The sequence below is a fragment of the Calliopsis andreniformis genome, chromosome 3 (genome assembly GCF_051401765.1).
Source record: "Calliopsis andreniformis isolate RMS-2024a chromosome 3, iyCalAndr_principal, whole genome shotgun sequence".
Classification (NCBI taxonomy): Eukaryota; Metazoa; Arthropoda; class Insecta; order Hymenoptera; family Andrenidae; genus Calliopsis; species Calliopsis andreniformis.
Window position 1 is genome coordinate 19,188,763 of NC_135064.1, and position 18,616 is coordinate 19,207,378.

An 18,616-nucleotide genomic window follows, 5' to 3' on the forward strand; every position below is an offset into this window, starting at 1 on the left:
GTTTTTTCTTCTTTTTTTTTTTTTTGATCAATCTTGCACCGGATATAAATGTTGAGAATCGACCTTCGCTTTATCGGGATACTTGGGATTAGAATCAACTATATTATAAATGTCGATATCTTTACGATGTACACACAATGAACGTTCAATTATTCTTGCTTCGATCCGTTCCCCTTACACGAATATAAATAATACCGACTTAAAAACTATTTTACGTTTCCTTTATTCGCCTAGAGGGTTACATCTAAGAAACTGCGGTTAAAAACTCTGCGAGACGCCATTGCTAACTTCCCACACTGGTTGCTGAAATACTTTTCGTCGCTAATGTCCAGATTATATTTTTCTAAAATTGTACAATTCTTCTTCCTCTTCTTTTCCACAACTTTCGCCTCGAATTTTTAATTGCTCGTCCTATCGAACGCGCCGCCTTCGTCGGATATGAAATTTTGTTTAACCTACGTTACAATAAATAAAAATCGTCGCTTCTTCTCATAAGGTTTAAGCTCGAAAGAAAAGGCGACGGGTGAATTTCGAGATGGAGATAGCGACAGTTCTAAACGAGTACAGGCGAAATAAACGTTTCGACTGTCCTCCGTTTTCACAATCTTTGTACAAGAACGTTTCTTCGCGAGAAGACACAATGTGTTGGTGATTTTAGAACTGTAGGCTTGAGTCTAACTATAATTTCCTATTCTTCCGCCACGTTTTTCTTTTTCCACTCACAATTGGTCGACATTAACTATATTGTTTTATGAAGCCTTTGGAAACCCATTTTTTAATTAAAAAATTGTTTTTTTTCGAGTTGTTTCATATTTATTCAGGACTTTATTTCTTTATTTTTTTAAAGCTCTACTGCCTAATTCGATTTGCACCTATAGTTCCAAAACACCCTGCAATATTTTAAATAAATTCTTGGAAAAGTCATAACGTGAACGAATATGTGTTGTCCCAATTTTCTTCTGTATTAAGATTTTCTCACGTGTTGTATTCTTCTGCGCTTTTTACAGAATACCTTAGACGTCTAAGACCTCCAAGTCGGTTGATAAAGTGTCGATACCTTCGCTGTCTACAATACTTAATTACCACTGAAACGAAATTATTTAACGTCTGTCACGCGGGTACATAAATTCAGCTAGCAACTTATAGAAAAAGAGATCTCGGTACCTTATAACTCTATCACGTCTGAGGCTTTCCATGGTGTCGTCATGGACCACCATGAATCGTTTCGACGAATCACTCCTGCTCACTGTTGAACGATTTTCTTCGCGACGTGATTTACGATAATGCAAGAAATTTCTCGAAGTAAATCGGAGCTGAATCCTGAAGCTTGTTTCGACTTTTGATAGCCACTCAAGAAAAATCACGATTGTACCTACTATTTAGAAATGTAAACGAGATCTTCAAGCGACAATTATCGGTAATTTACATTGCCAAGGTAGCTGTGAATCATGCGAATTCTCTGTTGAGCGTCGACTTCTCTTGCAACTTTGACGACGGTGAGAGTCTACGACAATTTCTTCTACGAATGATCGAATTATCCTGTGAATCTGTTCTTCCATCTGTTCTCTTAGGCGTGTACGAATATTTTCTGAGTACGGTTAACCGATCGATCGTTGTCGATCGATGGACTTAAAGCTCAATTTCACGGCCGAGTTCGGTCAGCTTTTCGGACATTCTAGATTACGCTAAAAATAATTACAACGCACCAACAATTCGTCGTCGAGAAGCTAGATAACTCGCGGTACAATTTCAAATAATAGTCTATTACTACTTGCAATAGCTTTCGTCGTACACGCCTGTCGATTTGCAAAAAACTTTCATCGCGCAAGAAGGAAACGATCCTCGCGAGCGAAGGCTTGACTTACGCGCGATGTCTTTCATCGAACGTAGTGCCTTCTGTTAGCAGTGTCATCCCCCGTTTCTTCGTTCGATCACTGAACGATTGTACTGTACGGGATTCTCCATAAGTTCGAAGGCAGCCGACGATTATTTGAATCTTCTCAACTGCGCCGACTTCGAACGTTTTCTTCTCGTGTTCTTCAGTATCTAGAACGTTTGTTAACGTAAGTGAAAGAAGCTCGAGCCTACGGAGAGGATGTCGACACCGATGACCACCACGGTCACTGTAGCCTTGGTGACCAATACTGGGCTGCCATATCTGGTGCTGGTTGCCCTGGTACCGCGATGGGCACGCTCACACCTGGCGATATCAGACCTGGAAGATGATTTGGGTAACGTCTAATTTCTCATTTTTTGTGCTTCCTGTTATTAGTAGCTACAGTTACTATTGTATTAGAATTCTGTGGTGTTCGGTTACAGTAATTTTGAATTTTAAATTGTGTGGTAAATTGTCTTTTGTAATTAGAGATAGGTTCGATAGACCAGCTGTTACACTATGTTAGATTGTAGAACACGTTTTATACAGTGAGCAGAAAGCAGCGTGCACGTTTGAGTAAATTCAACTACAAATTATTATTCGTTTTATATAATATTGCCTGTTAATAAATTTAGTGATCTTAAGACTCTTTGGGGATGCAAAAGATTATCTTGTAAGATCTACTTATGTAGTGATATACTTATTGTATAGGAGGTAGAATTTACAAATACAAGACTAATACAGATGTGAGACTTCTGTCATAATAGGTATTAAAAAGAAGGGGTTCAGGACTCACTGGATAGACAGTACTCACTAAACTGGCTAAAGACTGCTCATGTATGAACGTTGATGACAAAGAGAACTTTAGAATCTAGATTATAGCAAATTAACTAGGTATTATAATGTTAAATTGCCAAGTTTCATTATAATCTGAGGATTCATATTGAATACCCCTTGTTCTTACGCGAGACATTTAGGCCCTCTACACACGAGCGTTTTTTTGCTGCTGTGCGTTGTAGCGACAAGGATAATCCCCAGTTTTCAATTGTGAAAAACAAGGAAAGATATATGAACGCTACAACTAGGTGTCATGTTCATTATAAATTGTAGCAACAAATTCACGCAAAGCGTCGAAACACGATCTGCGTTCTTTTGAAAATATGCAAATCTGTCACCAAGTTACCGTGTTCGTATGTCTTCCCTTGTTTTCCACAATTGAAAATTGGTAATTGTCCTCGTTGCTACAACGCGCTGCGCTAATTCGCCTTGGCGGCAAAAAGGCGCTCTGCAGCGGACCTTAGGACCAATGCACACGAGCAATATTTTAACGCACGATTTCGTTTCAATCATATGTTTATCTTTGTTTTTTAATAAAAAGAAACAAAGATAGACATGTGAACGCAACTAGATCGTGCATCAAAATATCGCTCATGTGTATGGGGCCTTAAAGAAAAAGGGACTAGACCAGGCTTGTGAAAAATTTCAACTTTTCGCTATACTTTCAGGAGTAAGGTAAATGTCCCAGTAGTTAAACATGTTCCAGTACCTAAACACTAACGTCAATTTTATTCAGTTTTAAGCTTCAATTCTAATGTATTAGGTAACCTAATTAAAAATAAAAAGTAGTGTCATAAAATAGTATCTTCAGTTTCCAATTTACTTACTGGAACATTTGACATAAGCATTTAGGTACTGGAACATTTACCTCTCGGCCTACTGCTGCTCGCCACTCGAATCGTTTCGCAGTATGTTGGCTCCCTGCAGCAATGTAAGACGATCGGAGCTCAGAGACGACTAGGTAAAAGTCATAGGGGTAGCTTCCGTCGCATAAATAAGACATATGATCAGGCAGTACATATTACACTTTAATACAATATATATCATCCTGCAGGTACTATTGTAAATGCATTCTTTCAAAGACACTACTTGATCGTTTTCCTTATTTTATATGCTGAAAAAGTCATCCACATGACTTCTACCTAATCGCCTTTGACCTAGATCGTCCTACGTCCCCGAGAGGAGCCAACATACTGCGAGACGATTCGAGTGGCGTGCAGCAGTAGGCTGCATTCCCAAAAGCGTAGCGAGAAGTTGTAACTTTCCGCAGGCCTGGACCAGACGATCATTGATCGCAGAAAAGGGACCTTGGTAATGCAGAAGCGAGTATGATCCATTACCGGCAGCCTCGATAGCGTGTTATCCGTGGTAGTCCGTCCGCTAAAGTGCAAGCAGCGAGTGCAGTGAGTGCGGTAGACACTCACCGGTCGAGCTGGTGTTCTGATTGTACTGGTTCAGGCCCGCCGTGTGGTAGGGCTGGGTGGGGCTGCAGGTGGGTCGGGCGCCATATCCAAGATGAAGGGGCTCGTAACTGGGGGGGCGAGCGACTCCGCACGAGTAGCCGTTGTCCCGTTGCTGAAGACAGGCGCCAGGGCTAGGGCCCACGGTCATGCCCACTGTCATGCCCATCGGGCCCATTCCGCCTCCAGCCGACAGCGACGACATGCTGCTGGTCGTGTGCTGGTTCTGCTGGCTGCCGCCGGACATTGTGAAGCTTGGCATGGACGTCATGGGGCTGGAATAGGCGAAGCAGAAGGAAGAGATTCAAATTACTGACGAACTTTGTAGTAGAGTTATTTGTTACTCTCTCAATGAGTATTTAATCACATGTCGTATTTAATCTTGTCGTGTAACGCGTTCACACTGATCAAATTACCTTAAATCGTATGCGTTCAAGCAACTTCAATTGAAATAATTTGCTAATCTGAAGAGCTTGAGAGTAAAACTAGCGCGAGTTGCTCTTGAGAGTACTTTCTGATAGTGTGTTTAGTATCATACTCTGCGTTTAGAGTTTAGAGTAACTGAGAGTAACTGAAATGAATACACTATCTGAGAATATAGTATTCTCTGAGGATTACTCCATAGATATTATTCCTCTATAAGATGCATGAAGAGAGCACTGTATCTTCTTCAAAGATTCAATTTTGTCTTCAAAATCAGATAAACTTGAGAATATCCTAGATTTCCTAAAACACTCTAAAACACTCTGGGTGACCAAGCTGTAGCAGGCCACCTAAATATCTCCTCTGTCTTGAATATCACAAAAATCTAAAAACCTGAACAAAGTGATGCTTCACAAAAATTATTCTTCCATGACATTCCTCCTTTGAAACCATTCAAATTATGGGACAATTTTCGTATTACTAAAAACATAAGAATTATTTAGGTGGCCTGCTTCAGCTTGGACACCCCGTGAAATAAAGTATCCATATGTCCCTTAATCGTATCCAGTACCAACACTGTCACTCCGAGTTTAACAAAAACAAAAAAGAAGGAAAAAAGTTCTGAAGCTTTCATTGAATAAAATCTGTTAGCTCAGTGGTTAATTCTTACCTGTACGAGTCAGGCATGCTGGGTATGCCTGGATAAACGGCGGTGGGCGCGAAACCATGATGTATCCTAGGCGGCGAGGGCGGTGCTTGCGGGGGTGGCTGACCGCCTAATATTCCCGAGGCTGGCGGTGGTGTAGGGTGTCCAGCGCCGACCAAGCTCACCCCGCCACCGTGCTGCTGTTGCTGTTGCGACGGTTGTTGTTGCTGTTGCTGCGGTTGCTGCTGGTGTTGCGGGTTGTCCCTCCGTTGCGTGCGCAATTTCTCTTCGCGCCGCCACTTCGCCCGCCGATTCGAAAACCAGACCTGAGTTAGTGAACGAGAAGACAGACGAAGATACAGGTCAATCGCTAGGCTACAGGTTCCGTCCATTTCGTTCAAAAGCCCGGATGGGAGCGGAAGGTTCGCGTTGAACATCGATTCTCTTGCGACACTTAAGCTGGGTCTACGCTACGTGTTATATAACAAAGCTATGTAGCTTTTTAGAAAATGAAAAAGAGATGTATGTATATCTCTTTTCTGTTTTTTAAAAAGTTATACACAGTGAGGTAGTTAACTTGGTACTCGATCAATACCCAGTAGTCGATCATTTCAATGAATAAAGGGTTACTTAAACTTTAATTGAACAGACAATAAGCTTAGATAATTCGTCATGTCATACATTTTTTTTCATAATAAAATAAATAAATAAGTATTTTAGAATTGTTATTTATTGAAGTGATTAACTACTGGCGCAACTATCTTACTATTCATAAGTATTTGAATGATTTCAGAAGTTTGGAAAATTACTGATTTATTATATAAACTTCTATTTTTCTTAACTTGTGACACCGTTCGAATATTTACGAGTGGTACTGTAACTTTGTTATATAATATGTAGTGTAGACCCAGCTTTAATCATTGAATGAGAGATAAATATCCCAGATAAGATTTTCAGAGATCTATGGTTTGGGATTTCTACGAGCCCTCTTCCCTTTTTACGTGGATTTTATGATTTTCGTAGGACATACAATAAATCGTAAGGAAAGGTCAGTTTTACCACGAGTAAAGTTTGAACAACGACGATCTACACACTTCTACTGTTATACATAGAGAATGTAGTCACCTGTATTCGCGCTTCTGGTAGGCCAATCTTTCCAGCCAATCTCTCCCTGGCGAACACGTCTGGGTAATGGGTTCTCTCGAATTCCTTCTCGAGGGCGTCGATCTGCTCGTTACTGAAGCTCGTACGATTCCTCTGAAGCTTCCGTTTCAAGCGGAGGCGCGCCTGATCGTCATCCGTGCCTCCAGAGACACTTCCAGCATTGCTGTTATCGCCGCCGCTGTTTGTCTCGTCCGAGTGGGCGCCACCCTCCAGTTCTGCCACTGCAAAATGAAAAAATAATCCTGAATTAGTATAAACTTTGTGTACAATTATGAAAGTGTTACTTATTTTTCATTGAAATTAAGTTAAACACGGTAGCTATTTTTTTAGCTAGATGCATCAGTGTCTACAGCTTAAATTAGTAAGCTCCTATATGTAAGTTAATTTATGTGTGATCTATAATAGTGTGAAATATAGTAAATAGTGCTTGCAGAAGAATATTTCATAAGAAGGAAATTTCTAGATTTTAATCTCATGAAAAAGTTAAATGTAATAAGATTGATAGAATAAGGTCAGCTCTTGTAAATTGTATCACTTATTTTTCAGTAGGCTACTTATATTTGTAGTTGGTATTTAATTGTAAGTGGCAGACTTGTCTATGTGTTAAAATGTTAAAGAAAAGATATGATTATCATTCAGTGGATTATGTCTAGCCAGTAGTCAGACACACATATAGAATATTCGACTGTCTGTCTAACCACATACATGGAGCTTCTACTTAACATACTTATACGGCGGTAAACGTGAACGCAGTCTTCCACTAATCAAGATACACATTAAATTTCTATTATATCTCCTAATATTTTGTACTTTAACACTTGAATACTTCAATAGTATCCAATAATCTCAAGTTCCTCAACTCAAGTTTATTAAAATAAAAAACGATTCACAGATCTATTTAAAATCAAACCTACTTTTTAAACAATCCCACAGAATTAAAAGATACTCCTACTAAATCCACTTCAACAATTTCTCCCCTCCCTCAACTAAAACACAGACCCATCATATCACACCCACGTTTCTCCCCAAAATTTCCCTAGCCTGTGGCGTCGAAAATAGTCACGAAATCCGCGCGCGATTGGATGGTCCCAGCCGATCGATCGAAGTGTCGTGAGTTTTTACTGACCCTGTCGTTCTCCCTTTTTTTTTAAGGGTCGCCGACAGCGGCCTTCGTCAGTTTTCTTATATAAATATCTAGGTGCGTGTACGTCGCCATGGATGCGTGTATGTGAGACCGAGAGGAGGAAGAGGAGGGAAGATAAAGGGAGATAGAGAGGAGAGAGATAGAGAGAGCGTCGGTAGGCGTTGCTGGGTGAACCTTATCGTCGGTTTCTGGGTGAGCGCGTCCAGGCGTCACTGGGTTTTGGCTCAGGACGACGGGAACTGCGAGGGGAAGGAAGAGGTGGCAGAATAGCTGGAGGAAAGAGCGAAGGGGGATGTACGATAAGACATCGAGCGTCCCAATGCCAGTCGTTGGTCTCCCTAGCACGATACGCCTCTGTCATCCAACGAAAGTGCCATCCTTCTGCTTTCCTCTACCTCCACTTCTTTCTTTCCCTACCTCTTCCTCTTCCTGCCACTCTATCGGGTCATCCGGTAACTAATGACATTTCTCAAGATGATTTTTCAACCAGGGAAAAAATAGCAGTGCTCGTAATTGGTTTCAGTGGACACTTTTGCGATTGCAGGACCATTGTCAGAGTATGTAGAAGTTACTATCCATATTGGAAATATTGGAAATATTCATATTGCAGAGGAAAATTGTTTCATTGCGATTAGAAATACGTACGTGTAGAACTCATACGATTTAATACGATTTATGTAAATATTTCTTTCTCAAAGACTGTGTTTCAATTCCGAAGGATAAATGAAGGAGGAAGGATGGCGCTAAGCGTAGAAAGCACGCCACAAAATGAAAATAGCCAGGAGAGAGGAATCACACCTCGAGGAAACGATAAAAAGCGACCCGTGGTACAAAATGGAGGAAAAGCTGTACGAAGAATAGGTGACGAAAGAATGGGAAACGTGAGAGAGGGAAAAATGGTAAAGAAAGAGGGAAAGCGAGGAATATTAAGGGTTGGAGAGATTGTAGAAGTCAGAGACGGAAGCTGGCGTGTAGGGGAAGGAAGGAGAACGCGAAAGAAGTAAGAGGAAGAGGAAGTTCCACATTGTTCTGGGTTCTACATCCTGTAGTAGAAACTTAGTGTAGCAGCCCTCCGATTCCGCGAGAACTTTAGTGCTATGAGCGTGGCTCCCTGCCAGCTTCCAGGATGAACCTTAACCGCATCCATGAAAGGGAGTTACGGATTATCTCTCGACTTCTCCTGCTTCCTCGACGCTATCATTATGAAAACCATCGTTTCCCTTCGTTCCCTCGTGGCAAACTCTCCTCCGTCGCTCCTAGTCGAATAGCGAACGTTACTTCTAATGATTCTTCCTAGTATACATATAACATAGGTACACATATTTACGCGGTTTTTCATAGGTGAGGGAAATTTCATTCAATCTATTTTCTCCTGTCCTTCTTTTCTTCTTAAATAAAAAGCTAGATATTTCAAAGATAGTCTTTCCTATAATTAGAATCGGTTCACCTGGATTAGGAAAATGTTACCCACTTTGCTGTATTTTATTTAAAAGGTTTTACACAGAACCTTCTGTTAAATGAAGTAAAAGACTGACAGTCTGTGTTAACAATGTTTATACTACTTAAATTCTCTAAAAGGCTAAGTAGATGATGCTGTGTCGTTGTCAGACAAGAAGACTATTACGTGAAATACTAATTTTTTTCTATGCTATGCTCCTCTCGAGCAGTAATTTATCAATTTACGTTCATATTAGTTCCTATATGTTCATACACAGTTTCCATAGTCCGATATTCAGCAAAGGTGATTATTTGATGGATAGTCGATATCAGACACGTGACACGGGAATACGGAATGGAAATCGTGATTATCGAACCGTCTCAGAAAATCTACGAATGCCCGTAATTCCGGTGCAAGAGATGCAAAAGAAGGTACAAGAATAATGAGGATCGTAAAACGCGTGCTCGCTACGCGGTCGTTCGCGAAACCGTTAAAATACGACGACAACCGCGAGAAAAACGAGGTTTAAAGACTCGGACGCAGGCTGGCCCGGCGAGAAAATAAAGGTGGCGGAGTCGTTGTCGAGTAATGGCCCCTGAGGGGTGCCACGAGTGGCGAACAGCATTATTAACGCCGATAATGGCGGTTGGTGCACTCGTCTAAACGTCGAGCCCTCAACCCCTGGAATTTTTCTATTGCACTCGAACGTGCCCGCGGCTGATACAATGCCGATCTCCAAACTCCTTATGCTTGCATCGATCTACAGGCTGATTCAAATAAGTTCCACTAAATGGCCCTACAGGGTGATTCAAATAAGTTCCATAAAATGGCCTCATGTAGCTTTACGATTCAAGTGAAATATTAGAGATTTTACATGGTCAGGTGATTGTTTCATTAATCTTTTTGAGCTAGAGGTATATGGCTAGTAGTAGAGTAGAAAGAAAGAAAAATCTGTATCAGTTTGATGTATTTTAGGGGAGGTTTCTTTTAGCTTTGAGAGAAATTGTCAACAGGGTAAAATAATTGAAATAAACACGATTTTTCTGTCAAGAGGACTCTTCAATAAAAAAATCAGCTGCACAGAATGTTCCCCGCGATGAAATTGAAATAAAGAACCATAGTGTTTCGATTTATTTCTGATTCATTGCCCAACACATGTCGATAGAATAATTTTCGTCTACTCTGGCAAGCACCACGTGTTCCGAAAATTGTTCAACTTCTTTCAGACCACAATGCGCATATTATCGTCATGCTACAGAAATGGAGTGGTCCTCGAGGAAATCGGAAAGGCCAACCGTGCTAATGATCGCGAAAAGGAGCGATGAAGGGAAACGGCGAGAGAGGCTGAAGGGAGACGCGACAAAGAGAAACTCTTAAACCTTCCGCTGTGTACGCGTGCCTTTCTGCTTCCTCGAGAGACACTCGAGGAAGGAGAGCAGGTTCCACGATACAATCGTGGCCATTGCTTCTATGGCGGCCACTTAACATCCGATGGCGAAACAATGCTACACTTTAGCGGCGTTCGCGCAACAATAACAGCAAACTAGAGTGGCGAAGTTTAAACGGTGCGTGGCTCACTCGTGACCGATTGTTGCAATCGATGAAAGATCCTTTTCCTTCGTTCCAGACCCCCGTCAGTCCAGCTCTCATCAGCTGTGTATAATAACCGCGCGCAAAGTGGCGAACCGTGACTGGCGACCCCGTTTCTTCTATCGAAACGTTTTTAATACGCTTCAGTTCTTTTTCTACTTCCTTAGTTTCTTTGTTCGATAATTGTCGCCAGTCGCGTGGTGAACGTCACGAAATGCACCTTTGTTGCCGTATCGAGTCGCTTCGCCCTGCGTGTGCCCTACGAGCCACGAGTTTTGATATGTCTCGAGTGGCCTTCGTGGAAATATCGATATTTCTTATAACCACGTTGATATCTTGGTACACGTTTAAGTATTGACTACTATTCTATATATTTTTCCTATCTTTATGTATACTGGAGACTCAATAATAATTATAACATTAAGATTCTCTGAAATAGTAGTGCAATTACTTGCATATAACACACACATCTCTATTACTCTACCTATTTACCCATTCTGAGACGAACGACTCGGAGAAAGAAAACACTCGAGAATTCCTAGAAGCATACCACCCAAGATAGCCAGATCTGGTCCCGATCCACGGTCAACTAACGCACAACCGCTGCCCTAATAAACCTACGAGCCCGATACTCACAACCTATGAGCCACAGTATCGAGCCAGTCATCAGCCATCATAAACGCACCCAAAATCCCACCTTCCCTCGCTAACCAACCCCTCCCAGACTCATCTACCCCAAACGCGCGCGTGTAATGGCCACGCGATCGCCAAGTACCGGCGAGCGTAATAAACGAAACAAAAAGCCCAGTCATTTCCCTTTTCCAATCGACTCGGGAAACGCGCTCGCCTAAGTGTCCAACTGGAGGACAGGGTCGGGCAGGGTTCCGCAGGGGTTGCGAGGTAGGGGCCAGATGCACCGGTCGCCGCGTCGAATGCAAGAATAGCCGTCGATGATACAGATGTTAGGGCAGGATTACTCCGCGTGCTCATCGGAGCGAAGAGGAGTCACGGGAGGGGTTGGGACCCGAAAAATTCGCTGGGTCCATCGGCAAAAACGGGGCATATTATTAAGGGTCGGCTAATAACGCGTAATGCCGACCACGTCCCGCTCCGTTCCCCGCTCTTTCGTTATCCTCGTCCCTGGCGTCGAGACGAGCCGCGTTTCCTCCTTCTGCCTTCCCTTCTCCCTCGGTCGCTTGCACGCGCGCGAAACGCCGCGACGCCATAGGTGAACAGCCGAAAGGGAGGTTCCGCGCGCGCGAGGGGCGACGGGCGAATGAAAAAGATCACGCACATTGGGCCACTCGTTCCGGCGTGACACCTCGCACCCTACCGACACGCCGTGCGATTATCATTTTGAAATCGACTAGAAAAGCCAGTCGGTGACAATAGCCGGCCATGATGCGTTAGTAACGGCCATTCACAGAGCGAGCCGGGAAAAGAATGGACGACGAGATGGAGGGGTAGATCGGGGGACGCTCCGACTGGAGGAGGGGGAGGGTGATCAAGGGGGTGGGAAGGGGGGGGGGGGAGGGAGAACGATAGGGCGAGAAGGTGAGAAGGTGAGAAGAGCGACGTGGTTAAGCCGCGCGTTCGCGTCAACGTAACTGTCCGACGTCGTTTTTCCTCGTTGGCGAGGCTACTGGAACTGCTGGGTGTTTAATGGGTGTCTTGTAAAATGCTGTTGGTCAGTTTTAGGGTTGAGCTGTGGTTCGTTTAGGGTTCCTGTGGGTTTCAGCTGAGGTTGAATACATTAGAGAGCAGTGGATTTTGCTGAGACTGTCTTCAGTGGTTGGTAACAGTCTATTTAATGTAAAAAGGAATTAGTAGGTTGTGTTCTTGGCTAATGAGGAGAGCTATTCTTTCGCCCAATGGGTGGGTTATGCGACTCGAATGTGTTAAGGCCTTCACAGACAACGTGAATTTTCTGCGGCGGTAGCGAGAATTCGTGGGGAGTTTTTCGTGGTATCTTCTTTGCATCGATATCAATTCGTATGTCTGTTTTCTGAATTCACCGCGAATTCTAACTAAATAGAGGTAAAATAAGTTCCACTCTCAAGTTCACGAATAGATAACTACCTTTTTAAAAATTCAAGCGCTAAGGGTGAAGGGGTTAATCCAAGAATATGTTTTCGCGAAGAAAGTTCTGCGGATATATTCGAGATGAAGGAGAGGGAGAGAGAGAGAATCCAATAAATTTGTCCGCGGGATTAGGCATCAGACCGAAGCGGATTATACGTTCAGTTTCTATCCGCTCCTCTCACGGGACGATAGCGATCGCGCAGCAGCCTCCCCTCTCGCCTTGCTCCTCTCTAACATATCGCAGCCAGGAAGGATGATCCTTCTCAACCTGTATCGGTCGTTACGAACCACTCGATATCGGGGGGCCCTCGATACCCCTCGTAATCACTTTCACGACGGGAAGCGCGAAAAATATTAAAGTAATCTTCGAGAACTTTCAAGCGTGACTGATAAAGTATAGTATGGTTTTCCGATACTTTCGTATTATCGTGCCGCCCGATGATATAATCTTCTCATCATCCGTTAATATACTCTTGTATGGTTACGATCTCGTAACTTGTTTTTTTCTTCGTTCCTTCTTTTCCTTTTTCGCATTCTTGATTATTGCGGGGATAGTTTCTGTAGAATGGAATCCTCGTGTTTCTGAGTTTTGTTATTCGAGGGCAGGAGTAAGTTGTTCATTTTGAATGAAGAATTCAGGGCGAGTGATAGTCGCTAAGAGGTATATTCAACAAATTAGTGGATGTAAGTGGAAAAATGAATTCTATTGAAAATATAAATTTAGTTTTTGCAAATAGTAATGATATCAAATTGGTTGAGTAATTTATCCATTAGCTCTTCTTCTACAGAAGCGGAAGAAAGTTCAATGAAATTGTGGTAAAAAGTTCCCTCCTTATCAGCACCTGCTCGTTAATTATCAGGGGCAGCAAAAAACTCTATGTACAGTCTTGGGGGATTAATAATTCCTCATAATAATATTAATGAAATTGCCAGTGAGTGTTTTAATGGTTTCAGAAAGAGATTAAGAGATTAATGCTTGATTAATTACTCTTTGTTTTGAAAGGAACAGAAGCATGACTGAAATTCTCCAGCAATTTTACTTAAAGTTTGATATTGTTTTACTGCTCAAGCTTAAGTATATATTAAAATTAGAATTATTTTCTAAAAATCTTCCTCCTTCACAGGCAGAACCTTTTAGCATAACGCAGCTGAGAGACTCCCAATTAGAGGGGTGGCTCGCGTGTAGCGTGAAATATTTGCACGCGCCAATGTTTTCGCGATAAGGTTTTTAGGGTGATGAAATATGATGGACCGTGAGCGGGTGACAGGGCAGCTAATGCTAAATGGTTGGAAAGAAATGAGGTGCCGACCGGCCTGGCTACTGAGTGCACATTCAATGAACCAGTGTTTACTGGTGTTTATAATACTTAACACAGTATGAATGCAAATAGCCCATCTCTGAACTATGTAAACATAAGATGTAACATGATAGTATGCAAAACTTTGGAGACAAGGATTTAGCAAGAACAAAATAAGTTCTTATGAAAGCTGTACTACTTCCACTTTCGTCCTATTTTCAAGTTATAAAGAGCTGTCCATATTTCAGGAATACATTAGGATCTCAGCTTAATAAAAAGGAGTCTGTGAATAATTAATGTCGAATTCTACAGAAGTATTTAAAAAACTTGGGGGATATCAAGAATTAACTCCTCAATTTGCATATATAGTTATGTCTGACTACAGACGCTCCATATACCACTAGACTCAGCAGTAGAAGAAAAGCAGAAGAGCCCAGCGGAATCCGACGATACCGCGAAGGTTTCGTGATGCGAGGACGAGCGAGTCAGGGAAAGGAATTACAGGGGCGGAAGTGTCGCGAGTGAACCTAACGAGCTAACGACAATTAATACAGCAGGTCGGCATCAGAAGTGGGTGCAGAAAGAGGAGCGCGGCAAGTGGAAGAGGAAGGAGTTTGGCAATCGATCAACACCGAGAAGGGGCCAAGAGGTGGAAACTAGCTTCAGGGGGTGGAAAGTGGAGGGGGAATGAGGAACAGAGGCGAGTCGACGGAAAGGAAAATATTGGAAACTCCATTAGGAGTGGTGCAACCAGCCGTGCAGCAGAATACATAAGCAGCTCTTCCGTAGAGAGCAAACGAGGGGGAGCTAGGGGGAGGGGGGAAGGGGTGGTATAAGTCTGAGGAAGAAAGAAAGCAAGAGGCCGCAGAGGTTATTACGCGATTCATTTGAAACCTTTCATTTTTCGTTTGCCCTCACTCGAGCCTTCTCTGACTACGTTTCCCCTTCGCGAGAATCCTCCTTGGGCCGATTTTATTTTCTTGCCAACCCGATTTATTATCGGTTCCCGTTGTCAGCGATTTTCGAACTTCGGAAGAGCAGCTCTTCGATAGCGGTACTTTGTTTCTTTGAATTTTATGGCTTGTGTGTTTGAATAAGTGGAGAGAATGATTGTAATTGGAAACATAGGCTGGTCGAAGGTAGGCGATACTAAAAAGCTCTGGCAAATAAAAAAAGATACAGTAAATGCTTCTATACCTATATTTATATTTAATTTTAGACTTCTGAGAGACAGTTCTGAGACACAAGGAGGATAACTAGACTTCAGGAAGAAGCTTCTTCACATGTTGACGTAAAATCTTAACTTCTATGACACAAACTACTTAAACATCGAAGACGACTTCCAACTACAGCCCCTGGCTAAAGTTTTCGATTCAGAAAACTTTTGTGCCAGAGGTAATACCGAGGTTAATCAATTTTAGAAATAGAATTATAATAAGTCTATGCCTCTTGCCTATGCCAATTTCTATTGAAATTCGAATTGATATGTCTTTTGCGCGCTAATCTGAAAAACAGCATATAAATTACTCGGTACCTGTGCGCTCGAAGGGTGCACAAGGGGTGCACCATAATTTCTACATATCCCTATTAGTGTTTCCCTCTATCGTTCAACACTAAAAGCAGCAAATCTTAACGAACAGTATTTTCCTACAAGCTATAAACTTACTATTATACACAATCCCAGAAACATTCGAAGATGCTCAGCTCCCACCTAACCCAATCAGTCAAACGCTCCCTGTCGCGAAGTCGCGCAGCCCGTCCTCAATCCCTCGTTTTCCTTCTTAATTCGCCGCCCAGGTGAAATTTTCGTCAGGCACTAAATGCCGTGAAATCAGTCGATGATAACGTAGATCCGTGCGGCGTGGAACTCGCGCGATTACTTCCGGCCTCTTGAGTCGCGATGTACTTTTGCAAGTTTCGCCTTGAGACCCCTATCCACCCCTTCGCGCCGCCCTTTCCCGTCACCCCCTTCGTCTTCCTGCTCGACAAGCCCTCTGCCACCTCCTCCTCCTCCCGCCCCTGTGCGCTCTTCCTTCATCCAGCTTTCCCTCTGCTCCTCCGCCTCCTTCTTCGCCCATCCGCCGCGGCCTCCTCTCGTTCCACAACTTACGCCACGTCGAGGTGCGGTTAAGCTCCGTTTACGCATCGGAGTTTCTCCTATCCTCGATTTCCTCGGGGCTTTTGTCGCAATCTCGACAACCCTACGCTCCCGGTTTTCGCTAGTTCACAGACTGGTTCGGTTATAGTTTGCGCAGCCAGTGCAACAGCCGGGACGATCGCTGGTTAAAGGAGAAATTAACTCCCGGAATCGTTAGCCCGGGAAATACGACGCCGCGGTTAAGAATCGTGGTCGATGGTATTAATAGTATGGCCTGGTGTATTGTTGGTTTTACGGTAGAGTTGCCCTGCCGGTTGGAAAAGAACGAATTTTCTCGGTAGGTGTGTTATGTGGGCGTTGAGTGGGTCTGAGGAGGTGTCTGAGACTTTATGGGCCTGTTTCATGTCTTTTAGTCGAGAAGCAGACTTTCCAGCCTTGATGTATGATCTTTTTTGTAAGCGTCACGGGTGTGAATGATAGAGATTTATGGAGAGTTCTAGAAATTAGGATATCTTGTTATGGTATACGCTGTGAACACTGAAATTAAGGGCCAATACAAAGGGTACAGGAGTGATATTTTGACACACGATTTCGTTGTGATCACATGTCTTTCTTTGTTTTTCCAAGTACATGCAACGAAGATATATGATAGCATCGAGATCATGCGTCCAAGTATCGCTGGTATACATCGGTCCTAATTGCAGAAATCAACTCGTAGGTAATTGCTATAAGAAGCTGGACAAGCGTGAAGAAAATGAATAAAAATAACGAAACAGGTAGATATTTCTTCGACTGAAGGTGATTCATATTTTTACAAGATTAAAAAATATGAAATTTACACCTGTAATTATTTTCATAAAAACAGCTCATTTTTATATTACCTAACTATCACACATACGGATAAAAATGAATGTTGATTATACTCTTGCTTATCTAATACCTCAAACAAATGCACTAGCTCACCAGCCACTACTGAATGGAGAAATCGAATCTCATTAATTCCTAAAACCAACGAAATCGACGGAATCACTGGACAAACGGAGAAAGTAATTGACCACGAACACTCCCAATTTGTATTAACAGATCCGACAGAGGGCAACCCCGTTAACCACGATGTAAATCAATGACCAAGGGTGATTTCGAGTTTGTACCCCGTCGAAAGGTCCTAATTCGTTTACGACTTGCAAAACGAGCCTTTTGGGAGCGTGCAACTGGTAGTCAAACAATTTCTCTATCGTTACACACCCCCGTGATTCGTCCCAGGGGTAACATCGTCGAAATAAAATCGAGTATCGACCGGTGGTTTCGGTCCAGCGGCTCGACGAAGGGAGCCTTCGCCGTGTAACACGTAACCGGGGTACGAGGGAGACGTTCTTGGAATTGATAATTATCGGATCGTCATTGGGCGGCACGGGGTCGCTTGTGAAATAGTCGATTTTATGGCGAATTTAGTTTCCACGCTATGCTAGACGAGGGAAGAGTGGGGGAGTAGAAGAAGGAGAGAGAGCAGCAAGAGCAACGCACTCAACTTGGCCGCCTCGTGTCATCGATCAAAAGGTAAAATGATCATTAGAAGTCGCGTCAGGCGCGGCCAAGTAGCGAACAACGTGTTTCACCGTCGATGCCTCCTTGGCGGATAACTTTTATCGTTGTTGCTCTTGCTAATCATTGCTGATTGAAAGTCCTATAATGTTTCGAGACCAGTAGTGGCCTAGTAGACTGACACAATTTCCTTCACATTTATGTGTGCAAGTTCGGTAATTTTGTAGAGTATTTTAGAGTATCTTAGGTTAGTTCTTCTAGTCTTCTAAGGTCTGTTTTATTATTGGATCGTAGAAGTTTGACGAGCTCTCACGAAGTTGTTTCTACTTTTGTCATCCTTTACGCTAGCCTGAGGGATGATCGATATAATGTAACAAAGAAAACAAGGTCCACGGTGCATAGACTCGTTGTTTCGAATTCCCCATAGGGATCTGATTGCAAACGAATGCGGCGGGGTTACAGTCTCCCTTCATAGACGATTAATCCAGTTTACTCGCAGACGTTGCCACGGTATGGGGGTTCCCTGTAAGCCGAGAATCCGCACAAACGTCCCTCCCGCGCTTAAATATATTCAATTACGAAGCTCAAGGCTGGCCAGAATCTCCTTTGCTTCCCTTTCTCTTTTTTTACACTTTTGTTCAACACCCTGCTTCGTCGCTTTCGGCTGCAACTTTGGTTTCACTTTCCTGAAGGAAATCTGTACGCAATAACTACGTTACTTGGCGAAGTTTCGTATTTCCGTGACACTGCCGAACTGACGGCGCGACTTTTCAGACTGAAGGAGCTTCCGCCACTCTTGATGAAATCTTCATGATATTTGGATAATTATTTATTCAGCGCAGAAGAAATAGAAACCACTTAGATTGAGTAATAGAAATTATTTTTCTACTTAAGACACAGGGGATGTCTTCGTCAACTCCGACAGAAATGATCCCTCTGCCATCGTGCCTCCCTTCGAACTGAATTTAAATATCTTATAGTTCTGCGAGGAATCGATAATAGATATCTTCAGGGTAGT

At 42.9% G+C, this 18,616-nt stretch overlaps 2 protein-coding genes across 4 annotated transcripts in view; one reads left to right on the forward strand and one right to left on the reverse strand.

Moving 5' to 3' along the window:
* LOC143177563 (uncharacterized) overlaps positions 1 to 18,616 on the forward strand; it is a 36,309-nt gene that overhangs the window by 12,533 nt on the left and 5,160 nt on the right. The gene's annotated exons all lie outside the window — the stretch shown is intronic.
* Positions 2,078 to 18,616, reverse strand: part of LOC143177562 (paired box protein Pax-6) — a 79,256-nt gene continuing 62,717 nt past the window's right edge. The window contains exons 7-10 of one of the 3 annotated variants that reach the window (XM_076375558.1): positions 6,368 to 6,627; positions 5,267 to 5,541; positions 4,138 to 4,448; positions 2,078 to 2,215 (exon numbers count right to left, since the gene is read on the reverse strand). In XM_076375558.1, coding sequence (XP_076231673.1) covers positions 2,121 to 2,215; positions 4,138 to 4,448; positions 5,267 to 5,541; positions 6,368 to 6,627 — 941 coding nt within the window. In that variant the 3' untranslated portion in view covers positions 2,078 to 2,120. Of the gene's footprint in view, positions 2,216 to 4,053; positions 4,449 to 5,266; positions 5,569 to 6,367; positions 6,628 to 18,616 lie in introns of all 3 variants that reach the window. The other 2 variants (XM_076375557.1, XM_076375560.1) reach the window with 2 other exon arrangements.